Below are 15,362 nucleotides of genomic sequence, written 5' to 3'. Positions count from 1 at the left end.
GCTCTGGAATGGCATGCCTTCTCTGATGACGTCAGTTTGACGGCTTGAGCAGAATATGCTTAACCACACCCCTCCGACCATTAGTCTGCTGTGAGTGAGAGATGAGAGATGAGAGGAGGAGCACAAAAATAAAACCCCGTCCTCTACTCAATATTCTGTTTCAGTTGGAAATGCGCCACCACACTGAAATCCAGTCGGCAGCAACTTCCGGTTCACGAGGACTTTAAAGTAAATATGTCAGCAAACTGTGCTCTTTCAAGGATGTGCATTTAATGCATGGCCAAAGTAAGAACATAATCTTAAGTGTTTAAAACATGCAAAGTAGGATTGCCAACTGTTCCAGTATTTAAGCAACATTCCATATTAAATCCATACAGAAAGCAGTTTATTATGTCACTCCTAGTTTAGGGATCTAATCACTCTCACACAAAAAAAAAAAAACCAAGAGCACCCTTAGTTGAAACTGTAATAATAACATATTTGGCTAACTCTTCTGTGCATATTTGCATTTGTGCTCTGGAGAGCATCAGTTTCTATTTACAATGTTTGCAGCGTTGAGCAGTGTAGCTAATTACAGACACGTCCATTGAACCGATGAACTGAGATGAGTGACAGCCTCAGTGCATTTGAAATTATAAAGGGAGCACTCTTTGCACACATACTAGACTATCTGTAATGCATTCAGAATTTTAATTAAAGGGTTTAATTTTTTTCATGATGCTAAGAGGAACAATGTCCCCTCATTAAAGTTCAGCTATAGTTTAGTTACTCTATATAATTTATATTAATTTATAAATAATTTCTAAAAATAAATTAATTTGTACATGAAAAGATTAAGCAAAGCAAAGACTATGTTCACGTCTGAGATTCATTTTGGCATTTATCTCTATATCTCTTATATATATATAGATATATATAAATAAGATGTGTATATATATATATATTATACACATAGGCTAAATAACAGCACAAATATTTTGCCTGTCCCTTATACTGGGCTGCTTATACATTATTATAAGTATAATTATATAATTATGACAATATTACAATATTTTAGTTTTTATTACATTATGAGCTCAAGATTTTAATTACATTTTGAGAAAATTATTACATTATGAACATTTTATTACAATAATAATGTAATACTTATTACGTTATGTGCAGTTTTTACATTATGTGCAGTTATAACATTATGAGTTGCTACACTGCGTGACATGCCCTCATCATCAAAGTCCGTGAACAAAACTATGCAAAAAGTGAAAGAAAATATGACCCAGACTAATTTAAATATGGGTTCTGGTAACCACAATATATTTTGTGCAGTGAATTTTTGGCTATTAAGCACATGAAACCGAACACTCCATCTATAAAACAATGTAAAAATAAAAAAAATATTTTCCTTTTCAGCATTCATGTTAATCATTGTGCATACTGTTGGGCCAATGCAGCTCACGATAACATTAATAAGTTGTTTCCTGTTTAATTTAAAGGACACACTTGTTTACTCTTGTTTTATCTGGGTCCTGAAGCAAAACTGCTTGAGGACCATTTGAGTCTGAACTTTGGCTTTGTTGTGATCATAATGCTTAGAATGCTTTTTTTCTGTTTGTACTGATGGTACATTTCAATATGCATTCTGTTGACAGGTTCATAGCAGTGTCCATACCACTTAACTACAACAGGAAACATGTTGACTATCGGCAGATTCTATTACTTTCTGCTACATGGCTGTTGGCGCTGGCTGTGGCATCTCCTGTCATCTTCGGAATAAACAATGTTCCTCAAAGAGACCCCAGAGAATGCAAACTTGAAGACAACAATTATGTGGTTTATTCGTCTGTATGTTCCTTTTTTATCCCATGTCCCATTATGCTCCTACTGTACTTTGGGATGTTCCATGGCTTGCGCAAGTGGGAAGAATCACGCAGAGTCAAACTGAGAAACGGTATCCAGGCTTGCCGCAGTTTACAGCATGCTGCAGTGGCTGCCGCCCTCCCGCCCTTGGGGGCTCTGCCTGCGTCTCTGCCCCGGGTCATTGAGAGGGACTTGGCCCAGTCCAGTCTTGAGGAGCTTGATGACTTCACACAGCCCGTCTGCCCCTTCCCACCTGAGTACAAAAACAGCCCCATTCAGACTGTGGCCTACTCTGACATTCAATATGGCCAGCCAGCTCAGAGAAAGAAGAGGGCTAAGATCAATGGAAGGGAGAGAAAAGCCATGAGGGTTTTACCTGTTGTTGTGGGTAAGCGTTGGTGTATTTGTTTGTCTGTTTCAGTCTTGTTGGAGTTGAAAGTGCATAATATATAACTCATTTAAGGACCTCAAAAAGTAGAATGAAAAAGACATAAAAATACAACTTAATAAATGCCCCTGAACTTTTATCAACAAATCAGTTGAATTATTGTGTGCAGGTAGTTATAAGCTTCAAAACTTTGAATGAAATTGCCACCGAATTTGAAATTCCCCGGAACACACAGATAAAATGAACTACAGGCAAATCCCTCTTATCCAATTACGATGTCATGGTTCACCTGGTGCCTTAACCTCATTTCCAGGCCACCATTAATTAACACAGAGACATAATAGCAAAGATTAGACCTGTGTTCTTCTTCATTATTATTATTATTATTGTTGTTGTTGTTGAAAACCTGTTCATTGTATTAAATCATAGCTGATCCATAGGGAAAAGTATAGCTATTTCTATTTCTATAATGTTTCTATGACCTCATATTATTATATTATATTTAGTGCTGTCAAATGATTAATCGCGATTAATCACATCCAAAATAAAAGTTTTTGTTTACACAATATATGTATGTGTGCTGTGTATATTTATTATGTATATATATATAAATACACACACATGCATGTATATATTTCTGAAAAATATGCTGTTTATATATTAAATATATTTATTTATAATATAAATTATATGAATATAAATATAGTCATGTAAATATTTTCAAAATATATACTGTATGTGTGTGTATTTATATATACGTAATAAATATACACAGAACACACACATATATTATGCAAACAAAAACTTTTTTTTGTATGTGATTAATCGTTTGACAGCACTAATTATATTATATTATATTATATTATGCTCTCTTGTAATCTTTGTTCATAGCAGACATCATGAAGTATAATTTTACATTAGTTTCATCTTTATCATTTTTACTTGCTTAAAAACTTAAAGTGATAGTTCACCCAAAAATGAAATTCTGTAATGATTAACTTACCCACATGTTGATCCAAATTCATATGACTTTCTTTTTTTTCTGGAGAACACAAAAGAAGATATTTTGAAAAACATTGTCCATACAACATTAAACCCAATTTACTTTCTCACACACATACCAAAAATAAAAAAGACATTTTTCAAAATATCTTAATTTGTGTTCCACAGAACTAAGAAAGTCAAACACATTTGAAACAACATGGGAATGAGTAAATAATGACAGATTTTTTTTATTTTTGTGTGAACTATCCCTTTAAGGAAAACTGGCACAGCTTACCCCACTCTCTCCTATATCAAATTGTGCTTTATGTGGTAACACCTTTTATTCATGTCAAAAACCGTATTTAATATGACTATACATGACTATAGGTTAAATTACTCCTTAAGGCAGGGGTGTCCAAACTCGGTCCTGGAGGGCCGGTGTCCTGCAGAGTTTAGCTCCAACTTGCCTCAGCACACCTGAATGGAAGTTTCTAGTATGCCTATAAGAGCTTGATTAGCTGGTTCAGGTGTGTTTAATTAGGGTTGGAGCTAAACTCTGCAGGACACTGGCCCTCCAGGACCGAGTTTGGACACCCCTGCCTTAAGGTAACAGCAGGACATTTCCAAATTTATTGTACACAGAATGTGCAACTCACCTCCTCATGGGGATTCATAGGGCCTAAAGCAATAGGTGGGGAAAGAGGTAACATTTCCAAAGATGTAAACATTTCTTTGCATCACAGAAACATCTTATTGAAGTTATGTAGATGATCTGAAACTTATTCTAACTCCATTACTGGGTATTTATAGAAATACCATTACTATACTTGAATAATTCAGCAGAGCTGAGGCCACTGGAGGAGCACATTAATATCTATAATATACATGAGGTTGATTTATATGTGTAGCTTTGTCTCACATGTTATTCATAACATTTGATTTGACATAATTTTGTCACTTTCATAAGACATTCTTATGCCAGCATTGCGTAATGCAGAATTAATAGCCGTGATTTTGCAGGTTTCTGGGTTATCCAAAGCTTTCCAGAGCTCTTAAAGTCATTCATGAATATTTTGAGCCTGGACTGCTCTTTTTTTTTTGCTTTATCAGAACAGGAGCAGGACTAGGACTACAACGTTCTGCCTATTAATGGAGTAATTTGGGATTGTTATGGCATGCTGTCATCAATCACAGAAAATCATTTTGAATTCCATCAAATTTGCAACAACAAACAAACACATTTACAGTAATGAACCAGGCATTCTGCAAGGTTAAAAAGCAGATCCAGATGCTGCTTTAGTTTTGTTGAAAGCACTTGTATTAATTAGCCATACACAAATGTGAGTTATTTAAGCAGTGAAGTGATATAAATTGTCATTTCAGTAGTGTAAATACTGTTTTATGTGGAATTCATGTGGGTGGATTTTATGTAAAGTGTGTAAACAGTTCTTCTCATGCAGTCTTTATGGGTTTTCTGAACCAGAAAGGGTCATGACACTTACTTAAATGTTAATAAAACTTATCACACTAATCTCATGTAATGTTAAAAGTCTTGACAGTGTAGATTTGAACATTTATTCTAGTGCAGTGTTTTGGCCCATACAGACTTCAACTGTAAGTGAATAGTTAATACTTTAATAGTACCCTCAAAAAAAAAAAATAATAATAATTTGCTGAACGTTTACTCATCATCAGGCCACCCAGGTTGTAAATGACTTTGTTTCTTCATCAATTTATTCTTCACAGATTTGGAGAAATTTAGCATTACATCACTTGCCTACCAATGGGTCCTCTGTAGTGAATGGGTGCCGTCAGAATAAGAGTCCAAACAGCTGATAAAAACATCACAGCAATCCACACAACTCCAGTCCATTAATGAATTAATCATGAAGTAATCAGTAAATGCAACATGAAGACATTTTTAACTTCAAATTATTGCTTCCACAAAAAATATAAATCCTCTATCTATAATATTGCGTTCTTATATATATATATATATAAATATAGAAAATCAGATAGGAGTTTAAATGTCAATCAAAAATATTTTCAATACACAAATATCAACAAATATGAAGGAAGGAATTTTATTTCACTATTTACAGGGTAGGCCTATCTGCAGAATTTAAAAAAATAAATGTAAGGCAATCTATGACCCATTTTAAGAGCTGCACAAGTCAAATGAACACAGTATGAGTGGGGTTGGACAATGTCTGTGGTAACATACAGTGCTGAGCCATAAAATTACATGATTTACAGATACAGGTTTTCACAAAAACTAAAATCGTATACAACAGCATTTCAGCCTTTAGACCATTTTTATGAAAAGGGATAAATCAAGGATATAAATTATTGTTAATTTAAAACATATAAATATTACTGTCTTAATTGTTTAGATTTTTAGAAGGCACATTATCTTCTTTCTCATTTACAACTCCATGTGTTTGCTGCGTAAAAACACGAGTTGATATTTGCATTGATCTGACCATAAACAGTAAGAAAGGCTTATTGGAAATGCAAATTCATTCTCTGCCACAAGGTGGCGCTGTAGGAGCGCTAAAATAATGCGGTTTCCCCGGTAACGGCTGTAACACAAAGCAGCTCCGTGCTCATAAATGCTGCTTTATCAGGAATTATAGGTAAAATGAAATTAAAATGCCAACGACACGTTTCTGAGGACAGTCGGTTCCCTTCAGATACATTCAAATAAAGATATCCGCGCCGCGTTTTGACTTGACAGGTGCAGCGCTCATATTTATTCAATTTATTAAATCATTGCCTTTTGAAGTTTAATACAGCCGTATCGCGACTCTTGTCTTTCCGTCCCCAACTGTAAGACCTCTTGAAATTATAATTAAGACATTTCTTATACCATTTAACGTATTTAAAACTTTTTATGGCCTTAAGTTTGATACAACTCACTTTATGAGTTTTTAAGGACCCGCGGGAGATCTGCATTTAAGATAGCCCGTCGGGCAAAGTGGTGATACATTTTGGTAGCCCGACTGGAAAACACAATAGCCCCGGGACGTCGGGCTAGCGATTTTGCGAGCCCTGCTACTGATTTTAACTCGCCTGAATCAAGAGAGAAATAAGCACAGATCAAGCCATGTTTATTAGCAAAAGCAGTCCAAAAAAGTTCTAAACAAATATGTCAGAGAACTTGTGAGGACAACAGAGAATGGACTTTTTCACTGGAGGAAGTGTTATTATGAATTATGGGCTAATATTTTGGCTAGGAGCTACAGTTTAAAGTTAAAATGTGTTAATGGTGGATTTGTTTCTTATAAACACACAGCTTTTCACTTTACAAAATGTTAATTAATGGACTGGAGTCGCGTGGATTACTTGTGGATTATTATAATGTTTTTATCAGCTGTTTGGATTCTGACGGCACCCATTCACTACAGTGGGTCCACTTGTGGGCAAGTGATGTATTGCTAACTTTCTTCAAGTCAGTTTCAATGAAGTCATTTACATAAGTTTTTGGTAAACTATTCCTTTAATGTATGTGAACATTTTGCTTGTTTTTACAAGCTGAGGAACTGGAATTATTTTAATTAAAAAAACACTTAATTAGCAAAGCAAAATTAATTGTTTTGTGTTGAACATATTTTTGTATTCTTTTATGTAAGGTTTGTTTAGTAGTTTCTAGAAAATGCTCTGAAAATGCACCAAATTGTGCCTTAATTCGATAATGAATATGAGACATGATGTGCAAATATGAGGCATGATGTGTGATCTTCCCGCAGGTGTCTTCCTCTTCTGCTGGACTCCTTTTTTTGTAGTTCACACTACACGAGCCTTGTGTGAATCCTGTCACATCTCTCCAGACCTGATGAGCACAGTGACATGGCTGGGTTACGTGAATAGTGCTCTGAACCCAGTTATCTACACTGTCTTCAACACTGAATTCAGAAAGTTCTTCAGAGGATTTCTTCCACGCTGCTGTTGACAAACACCAAATGGTCCATAAGACATAATGCCATAATTTATGCTAAAGACAATTGTAGTTGTAAACTGGACTGCAACTGTTTTTTTCTTGTTTTGTCTTGTAATAATCCTACCAATACTTTATTTGTTTGTGCCTACCATGTACTACATCCATATTTTATATATATAGTGGACTTTTCAGTGCAACAAAACATTCTCAGTGGTGCCTAGAACATTTGTACAGCATTTTAAAATATGCCATGCTCTGTCAAAATATGTCTCAGTTCGAGTTAAGATTAATGATACAAAATACATAATGCATTGCATATTTCAGATCTATGAGATGTTATTGCTTGCAGGACTATTTTAAATTAAAAGACCACAATGTACAAACTTTGTGATTTAGTAACAGCACAGTCCCTCAAGTGGCACTGCATATTTTAATACATTTGATTTTGGTAAAGTATTTTAAATATTCCATAGATCCTGTATAGCTTTGAGTTTGATTTCATTCTTCTGAAAATGGAATCTGCATATTGCTGTAAAGAGACATTTGTGATAAAGCCGCTATTCTCTAACAGGGGTTTGAAATAGGATTTCCTAATGTTACAGTGAGTTGAAGGCTCTAAAACATCATGAGAAAGTTTCTAATGAAGTTCCTGAAAAGCCCTGAGGATTTTACCATACTTAGCATTATTCTTTGAGCATATAATCTGTGTGCAGTGAAGAAAGGATCAGACACCTGGGCAGAATTCTCACTTGTCTCTTTTTTTCCCCTCTCTTATTGAATTATAAATAAAATGTCTGCATGATCAAGTGCAGCTTCTCCCATAAGCCTGACATTGGCATTTCTTAGAGAATTAAGAACAACCAAGGCCTTGGTGAACTTCTGTCCTTCCCAACTAATGGTTCCCTTGTTTATCTGATTCTTGCAAAAATTTTTTTTACTTTTATTGAAAACATTTACATGTATATATTAGTTATTAAGACAATAATATATAATATTATGTAGACAGAAAACTTGAAATCAGCTAGGTGACTACCCATTACTTTTATAGCTCAATCAAAACCAGGTGGAGCTCTTTTTTTCCATATCAAAACTTCTCACTTGATGGTCACACTGTTGATGCCGTCGGGTATGTTCAAATGCGTGGAGTCACCATGCTCAAGGTTCTTAAAGCCTGATCCAATAGGAAAACCTTTTTAATTTGCCATGATGCCATTGTAGAACCATTCTAGTTCTAGGGTTCTTTAGAAAACCATCTCTATATTTTCACTTCAAAGAACCCTGAAAGGCGATGGCACATCGAACCAATAGATGTTTCCAAAGAACTACACAGACAACTCAAGAACCCTATATTTGAACGTGTGTGTGTGTGTGTGTGTGTGTGTGTGTGCTAATCATGTTTTGGACCACACAATGACAATTGTCACACATGTCTATATCTGCTTCATTCTCAATGTCGTCTAATAAGGCCATTCTTCAACAACCAAGCTAATAAGCTTCTTGTTCAGGCCACAGCAATCTCAGCTCAACCCTTGCCACCTCCTCTATAACAACCTGCAATCTGCATATTCGACATGTCCCCAGTGAGAGCAGCCAAAACATTGCTGCTTGACTTCTGTTTATAACCTCCTGAGATTCTGTCATATCACCATTCTGCTCTGGTGTTTTCACTGACTGTCTGTCCCATCATATCATATGATGTGCTTCTTAAAACTTTTTGTTTCTTCCATTAGACATCTTGAATTGTCGGATAATTGAGGGTATTGTTTGCTTTATCCGTCCAGACCCTGTATAGTACCGAGCAACACTAGCCAGCAGGCCGAACTGAATTAGACAGAGAGGTAGTGTCTGGCATACTCAGACGCTGTGACACAATGACACAATGAACTGCGCAGTTCACCTTCTCAACAGACAAAACAGCCAAACAATGAGTCCTCTGCATTATCAGCCTGCAACTATTTTCCTTATTGTGTGTCAATATATGGCAGTTTATGAATGCGATGAGCACAGAGCTTCTGTTTTTCTTTCACTCCAACAATGTCAAAACACTGTAAAGAAGTTATATGGCATGACAAACCAAAGCAGAAAATGCATTGCTATTTTTACTGGACAAATGAAGCATCTATGTGTGGACCGTAAGTTGAGGCACATGCAACAGTAAATTTACACTTAACAATGTCAACATATATTCAACTGCTTTTACTTAAATTTCTTAACATGTAGAAATATTTGTATTAACATAAAAATACTCATCAACTGAGACATAAACTGAACAAGTTTCACAGGCATCTGATGAACAGAAATGGAATAATGAGTCCCTGAACAAAATCAAAGTCACAGTGAATATCTTGTGTGGCCACCAGCTGCTTTAAGAACTAGTGCATCTTATGTACTGCACCAGATTTGCCAGTTCTTGCCATGAGATGTTACTCCACTCTTCCACCAAGGCACTTGCAAGTTCTTGAACAGGTCCAGGGGGACGCATGTTTACATGTGGTTTGCCACTGCAAGGATGTTCAGCTGTCCTTCCTGAAGCACTGCAGGCGTCTTACATTACAGACTTTGCAGTTTATTGTAATTGTTTATCATCTGTAGTCCTTAGCCCTCCCTGCAGCTAGACTATAGCATGCTCACACAGGTAAGCAAAGACCCTGGGCATCGTTTTCCTGGTGTTTTCCTGTCTTCTGTTAATATAACTGTGACCTTTATTATGTACTGGCTGTAAATCGTTAGTCCCAAGGGGTAGTTCACCCAAAAATGAACATTTTGTCATCATTTACTCACTCTCATGTCGTTCCAAACCTGTATGAGTTTCTTTCTTATGTTGAACATAAAAGAAGATATTTTGAAGAATGCTGGAAATTAAACAGCTGACGGTCCCCATTGACTTCCATAATATTTCTTTTCTTAATATGGAACTACTGTTTGGTTCTTCAAAATATTTTCTTTTGTGTTCAACATTAAAAAGAACAGGTTTGAAACAGCATGAGGGTGAGTAAATGATGACAAAACTTTCATTTTTGGTGATCTATTCCTTTAAGGACTGTTCCACAGGTGCAGTATTTGTTTATGGTTCATTGAATGACATTAGATAACAGAACATACCAAACCAAGTGGTGTCTTTAAACCAATGATACTAGAGCTTTTGTTAGAACTGAACATGCACATTTTTGGAGTCGCCAACTGGCATCACTATTTTCAGTAGATGTTTGCAGGTTGTGTGCAAAATTACTCTACTAATATAGTGCACTTGAAGTAGTGAATAAAAATGAATGCGTGAATTCAGAAAATATGTGTGGCCAAAAGGCTGGGAAAGGAATGACATTAGATAACGGAACATATCAAACCAAGTGGTGTCTTTAAACCAATGATACTAGAGCTTTTGTTAGAACTTAACATGCACATTTTTGGAGTCGCCAACTGGCATCACTATTTTCAGTAGATGTTTGCAGGTTGTGTGCAAAATCCCCTGTGTGCAAAATTACTCTACTAATATAGTGCACTTGAAGTAGTGAATAAAAATGAATGCGTGAATTCAGAAACTATGTGTGGCCAAAAGGCTGGGAAAGCCATCTTTATATGAGACATGGGAATTTTTCAGCGAAACCCTTTGTTCATGAGCATTTTCTAGCGGCTAGCCACTGAGTTCACGTCAGCTGTATACACTCGTTACTGCAGTGCATTATGGGACTGAATGAGTGCACTCAATAATGTGCAATATGATTTCGGACATCACTACAAATGACTGTCCCCTCCAATAAATAGTAGAGTATATATGGGATAGGAAGCGATTTCCCTATAAGTTCACTTAGGTGTCCTAGCAGAGTAACCACAGGTGTAGTTCATGACATTAATTATAGACATATTCCACTGTATTGCCATCTATAAAATGTTTAAATCTGCTTTTTAATCTTCACTGAAGTGTATGTCTATCTATCTATCTATCTTTTTTTTTTTTTTTTGTGAAAGGTTTTGTATGTGCTATCTTTGTTTACAACAATGGCACTTGGTTTGACATTTTCTACTTCATTTTAAATGTATTTTAATAATGTTCCATTAAAACTTATTCTTGGTAAAGAATTGATACATTTGACAAATACGATAAAAATCCTTCACACTCACATAAGATAAAGACTCCATTCATATTCTAGAAAAAGCTTTTATTATTCATCAAGGTGGTTTTTCCTGACGCTGGCCACCTCATTGAGATGAACTGACCAGCTGAATGCCACTCACTTTATCTCAGAACCACCATTAGTTACAGAATAAATTAATCATATCACCACAGTCATAAAATTTGTTTAAGATGATGGATAACAGCCAGCTAAACAAACAGAGATTAAATTCTTGTTTTGCATCTTTAAGTTACAGTACATTACTGTATTCATTATTTTACATTACCTGCAGTATGTAGAGGTGACCTAGTTATTTAGTTCTTGATTTTCATGCTCAACCCAGTATATTCAAGTACACCTTTTCAACAAATGAAACTCTGTTCCTCTAGTGCATGCTCACTACTGAGGCAATGACTGGGCTTTCCAAACAATCAATCCCATTCTGGATCTCCAGATCCCATGTCAGGATGAAATTTGGTTGCTCACTCCTCCTTGTTCACTGAAGTCTATAGAAAAGGATGGAAAAATTTTAGATACCTCTAGTTTTTGGGGTTTTGAAATGAGAATAAACATATATATAGACTATTTCCTAACAAAGAAGGAAACATTAAACACAGTTAAAGACAAGTAAAGCAGCTTCAAGCTGTTTTGTCAATGTTATTAAATTGGACCAGTCTTTAAAATTAAAGTCATGAAGAATATTCTGGCAATTGAGGTATATGAAATATGACGGATAATGGTGCAAGAGGAGCATAAAAAATTTATTTCTCCATAACTCTTGTAGAATACAAAATTTTATGAATGTTCTGCTGAGTACAGCAGACTAATCTACATGCATCTACTCGTGTGATTTATATATGAAAGAACAGAGATTGATTAAAACTTACCTTGTCTCCGCCAACATTCATTAGGGCTTCTAATTCCTGCTTCCATCCAAGGAGCTCCACCAGCTTTTTTACCCCACTAACTACGTCACCCAGATCAGCCACATCATTGTGACGTTGGGACCCCCAAGCAAACGGCCCCACAAGATCTCGATTTATCAAAAGCCGTGACGCTGAACCACGCACGGCACCAGCCAAGCTGGCGAAGGGCTCCACCTAACAATGCAGAAAATAGGCCTTTTTAAAAGCAGTAACCAGATAACCCAACAGTGGCATCTGCTGGGGATGTAGTTCCATAACACAAGGCCTATTTTTGCAAATGATCTGCAGATTATAGATGTACAGATATACTTGGTATAAATCTAACACAACCATTTCAAATTATTTTTGAACTATATTTCTCATTTTTATAATAATGCCCTCATATTAATTATTGGCCAACTGCAAAACCTCCCTATACAATATATACATATATATTCTACAATATATACATATACACATATATTATAGAATTATTAAGAATGAAAAATTACTCATTTTAATTTAAAAAATCAAATCATTTTAATCCAATATTTTTTACAAATTTTAAAATCACTGACTAAATTTACAGACTAAATGTAAAAGTCAAATGAGGAACACGCACATTCACTCAACACAATTATATAACATTTATATTTCATTACAATAATCACTGTTACTGCTCTCATAACATACAACTTGTCACATGTAGAATTTCAAACATACATCTGTCCAACAAGAAGTATTGTAGCGCAATGTAAATTTTAGTCAGAATTGCATTTTTTTTCTGTTTGATGCACATGCGCTTCATATTCTGTGAAGTTTTACAGAGACTTTCCTGCTATCAAAACAATTCACTACTGTTAATAATAACATGGTTGCATTTGCACCACCAGTAGGAACTCCTAAATGACGTAGGCCGGCCGACAGCAATGTCATTTAAGCGTGACATTCAGCAACGTCAACAACTGGAGGATGGAGGACAGAGAAGTGCCTGGCACTGGCCGATGTTTCATACACATCTGTTCGATCAATCAATTTACACTTACGTCACTGGTAGTTCCTATTGTGCTGGGTTAGACCCTACTCTGAATTAGGAGCTAATTTAGTCCAATCCAAAAAGGTGTTCCTATAACTAAAATCATTAGTTCCAGGGGTGGAAATGTGTCTAGTTCCTGGGGTGGAAATGTGTCAAAAAGCAGGTACTTCCACCAATAGTTAGAGAAACTACGAAAGCCTTCCACTGGAGCGAAAGCCCCTAAAGACTCAACTATGTAAGTGCAAGCCAACCAGACGTTGCCCACATACTCATAAAATACGGCAACTAATGGGTTTAAATGTATTTAAGGGGCTTGGTCTCACACTGCATTTGTTCGGTGGGTACAAATCCAGAGCTAAGCTTTACAAAAAGCTCATTAACAGATCCAGCAGCTTTTCCTCACCTCTAGAGATGTTCCCATGACAATGAGTAAGTCTGCTATCGGGAAGTCTGTAAGGTAGGTGAAGAATTGCTGAGGAAGCTCCTCACCAAAGAACACAATGTCAGGCTTGATGATTCCTTTACAAGTAGGGCATTTGGGTATTGTTCCTTCCATGATATCATTCTAACGGGAGACAGTCATAAATCAGGAGATTAACTCATTATTTCAACAACCATACCATAAACAAATCACAGCAAAAGAATATTCAGTCAGAATCAGGTTGTGAAATGCTTGTTTATAAAGGAGTGTGAGTTTATTTGAAGTGCAGTTCCAGGGGGGAAATATTCAATGCCATAGTTCAACGACACATACTTACCCTGAGTTCCTCTCCCTCGTAATCCCTTCGGCAAACTGTGCATGTGGCCGTGGCAAATGTTCCATGTGCCTCCACCAACATCTTTGGGGGAATGCCAGCCACTGTAATCAATGAAAGATCAATGACATTTATAAATGATTTACACAAACAATGTAAAGTTGCTTTGCAATGATTTGTATCGTGAAAAGCGCTGTACAAATAAACTTGACTTGACAAACGTTGACTCTGCTAGACTTTTTGATAATAATAAATAATAATTAAAAAAAAGGCTAATTATTAGATGAATCTGGAGCCAGTTGCACCAGCTCTGTGTAAGTTACAACTTAGTCTAGTTTTGAGTAAAGGGGTACCAAGTTACAACTTGTGTACTACTACATATTTTTGAGTTGCACTATTTAAGTTTAACTTGAACTTGTTGAAACATAACTCTGTGTATAAACTAAATATTTATTGTATTCAATAGGCTCTTGTTTTACCTGACAGACTTCAGTCCACTAGACATATATGATAATGTTGATATTTACACTCATTCACATTTTAAAAGAGAACATTATGTCAATTTGTTAGCAGCTTTTCAACACAAACTTGACCTTAACAGAATGCCTCTCTGAGCATCAGTCCATGTTGTGCATGTCAAGTAAAATAATCATAACAAATGAATGTAATTTTTTATGTTTCTCTTTGTATCAGTATTTATCCTTATTAATTTCAAATACAGTTTATGAATTTTATCTATATATAAAATTACCTATTATGTTTTTCATGATTAAGTAGTAGCATTTTTCAATGGAAACTTATTTTTACCATTAGTTACGTGAGACAAAAGAACTTCACTCACTTCGCTCGAGTCCATCAATGTTTTGCGTGTACATCCTGAGTAGTTGTCCCTTATCATGAAGCAGGCGAATGAAGTAGTGTGTCAGATTGGGTTGGTAATTACCAGGATAAAGCTCTTTGGCAAGAGCAAAAAAAGGGTTTGGATTGTGATGAAAGTAATTTATTTCAAATATGGCCTCAGCATAGGGCAGATTGTACTGTTGAAGGTTGTCATAAAGACCGCTGCCAGGCGTTCTGTGGGAGGAATATGATTTGAGAGAAGTTGCAACCATCTCAAAGGTGGACCCTTATGAGTCCTTCTTTACCTGAAGTCTGGGATTCCACTGGGTGTGCTGATACCCGCCCCTGCCATCACCACAATTCTTTTGAACTTGCGTTCTCTGATATTTTCTGCAATGTCCTCCAGAGTCTGCTGGCGAATGTTGCCACGGCCTCCTCCGAACAGCCCTCTTACGCCACCACATCTTATGAAGGCAGCTCTATCAGGTCAAAATGTTTGATTAACCTTCAAATCACTGGGAAATTTCTGGCATTCAATGGGATCATAA

General features: G+C 36.0%; 2 protein-coding genes across 3 annotated transcripts in view; one reads left to right on the top strand and one right to left on the bottom strand.

Moving 5' to 3' along the window:
* The window catches only part of LOC107730172 (D(4) dopamine receptor-like), a 10,642-nt gene extending 3,423 nt beyond the window's left edge, over positions 1 to 7,219 (top strand). The window contains exons 3-4 of the mRNA XM_016540928.1: positions 1,647 to 2,242; positions 6,976 to 7,219. Coding sequence (XP_016396414.1) covers positions 1,647 to 2,242; positions 6,976 to 7,178 — 799 coding nt within the window. The 3' untranslated portion in view covers positions 7,179 to 7,219. The remainder of the gene's footprint in view (positions 1 to 1,646; positions 2,243 to 6,975) is intronic.
* A 4,067-nt stretch (positions 7,220 to 11,286) lies between these two features.
* The window catches only part of LOC107730173 (NAD-dependent protein deacetylase sirtuin-3-like), a 4,772-nt gene continuing 696 nt past the window's right edge, over positions 11,287 to 15,362 (bottom strand). The window contains exons 3-8 of one of the 2 annotated variants that reach the window (XM_016540930.1): positions 15,120 to 15,293; positions 14,816 to 15,048; positions 13,978 to 14,078; positions 13,623 to 13,784; positions 12,166 to 12,378; positions 11,287 to 11,777 (exon numbers count right to left, since the gene is read on the bottom strand). In XM_016540930.1, the coding sequence (XP_016396416.1) occupies positions 11,775 to 11,777; positions 12,166 to 12,378; positions 13,623 to 13,784; positions 13,978 to 14,078; positions 14,816 to 15,048; positions 15,120 to 15,293 (886 nt within the window). In that variant the 3' untranslated portion in view covers positions 11,287 to 11,774. Of the gene's footprint in view, positions 11,785 to 12,165; positions 12,379 to 13,622; positions 13,785 to 13,977; positions 14,079 to 14,815; positions 15,049 to 15,119; positions 15,294 to 15,362 lie in introns of both variants that reach the window. The other variant, XM_016540929.1, reaches the window with a different exon arrangement.

This window comes from Sinocyclocheilus rhinocerous, unplaced genomic scaffold (genome assembly GCF_001515625.1).
Source record: "Sinocyclocheilus rhinocerous isolate Xijiao unplaced genomic scaffold, SAMN03320098_v1.1 scaffold36, whole genome shotgun sequence".
In the NCBI taxonomy this organism is placed as follows: Eukaryota; Metazoa; Chordata; class Actinopteri; order Cypriniformes; family Cyprinidae; genus Sinocyclocheilus; species Sinocyclocheilus rhinocerous.
The sequence above is the reverse complement of the archived record's forward strand: the minus strand, read 5'-3'. Positions and strand labels throughout refer to the sequence as shown.